This window comes from Euphorbia lathyris, chromosome 7 (genome assembly GCF_963576675.1).
Source record: "Euphorbia lathyris chromosome 7, ddEupLath1.1, whole genome shotgun sequence".
NCBI classification, from domain to species: Eukaryota; Viridiplantae; Streptophyta; class Magnoliopsida; order Malpighiales; family Euphorbiaceae; genus Euphorbia; species Euphorbia lathyris.
The window spans coordinates 65036434-65039538 of NC_088916.1; the positions used below are offsets into that span (position 1 = coordinate 65036434).

At 28.3% G+C, this 3105-nt stretch overlaps 1 protein-coding gene across 1 annotated transcript; it reads left to right on the forward strand.

The window, feature by feature from the left end:
• Positions 1-2880, forward strand: LOC136234948 (glutathione S-transferase F11-like). The gene is made up of 2 exons (XM_066024438.1): positions 1-316; positions 2281-2880. Exons 1-2 carry the CDS (start codon positions 115-117, stop codon positions 2739-2741), a joined length of 663 nt encoding a protein of 220 aa, XP_065880510.1. The 5' UTR covers positions 1-114; the 3' UTR covers positions 2742-2880.
• Positions 2881-3105: the final 225 nt, after the last annotated feature.

The following is a 3105-nucleotide window of genomic DNA, read 5'->3' on the forward strand; positions in this document are numbered from 1 at the left end:
TAACTAGATTTGGCAATCTTACAGAAGCTAAAGGCTACTTTTTCTGTGGCGGAAAAACAAAATTAGACGAGGCAGAGCAGAGCCCAGAATTCCCAATCCCCAAAACCAAAAGCAATGGCCACACCGGTGAAAGTGTACGGACCAACAATGTCGACAGCCGTAGCCAGAGTGTTGGCTTGTCTGGTTGAAAAAGACGTTAATTTTCAGCTGATTTCCATCGACATGTCGAAAGGAGAACACAAGATGCCTGACTTTCTCAAACTTCAGCCCTTTGGCCAAGTACCAGCATTTCAAGACGACAACATCTCCCTATTTGGTAACTCTATCTATTCTTCTTATTTCTTATCAATACACTTCATATTTGGATATATTACATCCATGCCCCCTAACCTTACTAACTTAAAAATGTCTTAATTTTTAAGGTAAATAATTATAAGGTTCTTCTGTTTTTACTTAACTTACTAATAGATCCATTATATTATTATAAGATGTTTAAGTTTTATCTTAATCAACTCTTTAATCCATTTGTTTATTTTTTATACATAAAAGTAAAAAATTGACTCTAATTATACAAATAAATAAATTCTCATTTTAGTTTTCAAATTTAATCTAATGAACTTTCTGTAGTATATATACAATGAAATTCTTATACTTGTATATATTAATTATAAAAAAAATTATATTTCTTATTCTCATAAAAAATCGCTTTTATAATTTTATATAGTTATACTCATATTTTGATAATTTTTACAATATTTGTTATTCATTTTTTTAATGAATAAGTTCTATGCTACTAAATTAAAATTTATAGTTGTATAAAAATTAATAAAACAATTAACTAATAGTGAAAAGATTATTATTATGAAGGAAAAAACGTAAAATAGGAAAAATAGATATTTTATTATTAAAGCATATAGTAAAGGGTAATTTTGGTATTTGAAATTTGATTTAGTCTTATTTGACCATTCACTCAAATATAAAGACTAAAGAGTTGACAAAAATAAAAATTAAGGGATTATATAATCATTTCTAAAAACATAGGAACTAACTAGCGTATTATATAAAAACATAAGGACCTTATAATTATTTACCCTAATTTTTAACTAGACTTCATTAGCCCGCTGGCTTATCTAGTCATGTGCGTCGAGCCCGCCTCTTTTAGATTGGGTTTGATGTATATATGTAAAGAATTGGTCCAGCCCGCACATAAAACATATTGAATTTGAGATTTGTCTCAAAAATCCGAGTTTTTTATATAATATATAATATATATTTTAATTTTAATTTTGTTGCATTTTTTATGGTTTATATTTATAATTTAATTTTAATTATTTTTTTAATATAAATATATTTTAGTTGGGCGGATAGAATTTGGAAATCCGCTTTCTTATCTTGGTCGAACCTAATGAGAACCTAGTGATAATACGATGCTGACCGAATTGGATTTACGGCAAGATATACTTTAGTATAAAATTAGATTACATCTCACCCAACCCATGAACATGTCTACTTTTAACTAATTCGTACCAGTTAATCCTCAATTCTAGAGTTAATGAATAATTGATATTCTAAATAATCTTAATTCTAAAACTTTTTAGTTTTGATGTCTTTTAAATCAGTTAGTCCTCAATTCTAGAGTTAATGAAATTAGTATTTTAAACAATTTTAATTTTTACATTTTTTTTGTTTTTGATATCATTTAATGTATAGTTATGAGAAAAAAATATTTTTTAGAAAGTAAAAGCTCTGAAAATTACGAATTTGAAAAATGGAAAAAATGATTTCATAGAAAATATAATTCTAAATGACTTTAATTCTTAACATATACTTAAAAGTCAAACGAGGTCATTAATCTACTAAAATTATTTTAAGTTAGATATTTGATTGAGTTTTTTTTTTTTTTTTTTTATGTTTTTTTATAAGAACATGGTTCAATTCCACAATTTACCTACCATTTATTTTCTTTGACAAAGTGAGTATTACTTTATATATTTTTATCATTGAATAATAAAGTATAAAATTTATCCGTGAAAAACAAAGTGAGACTTATTTTGTGAAAAACAAATACCTTGATTTGTAAGTTAATAACACAATTTCTTATTCTGAAATATTAAAAATCTAATCAAGCAATTAGTTACCTAATTAGGTTTTAAGCTTTTTAAGTTCGCTTATTTTCATTAATGGAGTGCAAAATTCAAAATTAAGTGGCCATAAATGTAATTTACCTTTAAATTAACTTGAATAACATAGAGGTTAGAGGTTGATGTGTTTTCTTTCCAGAGTCAAGATCAATTTGTCGATACATATGCGACAAGTATGCAGATAAAGGAAACAAAGCCTTATACGGAACTAACCCATTATCCAAAGCATCAATTGATCAATGGATAGAAGCCGAAGGCCAGAGCTTCAACCCACCCAGCGGCGCTCTCGTTTTTCAACTAGCATTTGCACCGAGAATGAAGATCCCGCAAAATGAAGGTCTGATAAAGCAGAACGAAGCTAAGCTCCGAAAAGTGCTCGACATTTACGAGAAAAGGCTCGGCGAGAGTCGGTTCTTGGCCGGAGAAGATTTCTCTTTGGCAGATCTATCGCACTTGCCTAATACGCAGTATCTAGTTGCTGCAACGGATAGGGGAGGGCTCATCACTTCTAGGAAGAATGTTGGGAGATGGTGGAATGAGATTTCTAGCAGAGATTCATGGAAGAAAGTTGTTGAGATGCAGAAAAGTGGTTCTAATTAATTCAATTTCTGGAATTTTCTCATTATGTTTTTATCTTCAAACTTATAATAAAATTCTATAGTTAATAATGTGGTTGAATTTTAATTGTTTTTGTAATTTCAAAGAGTTGTTTTGTAATTTCAAAAGAGTTGTTTTGTAATTTTCGCATATATTTAGAGCTAAGGTATCAAAAATAGGTTTATGGTTTTTCGATAAGTGATACTTATCATGTCCGTGTATAAAATAGCACTAATATTGGCTTAACGTTTAAAAATATGTACCAATTTAGGTTTTAATAACAGAATATGATACGTCATTCATATTACTCTATTAAATTCTGATTTCTCTCTCCATGTTCAATTGACATAACTTAACAGAGTAATAT

Excerpts from the sequence above, each read along its gene's own strand:
- LOC136234948 (XM_066024438.1), top strand. The coding sequence starts at position 115 with ATGGCCACACCGGTGAAAGTGTACGGACCAACAATGTCGACAGCCGTA. Across the intron at positions 317-2,280 it reads CGACAACATCTCCCTATTTG|AGTCAAGATCAATTTGTCGA; the intron begins GTAACTCTATCT and ends TTTTCTTTCCAG.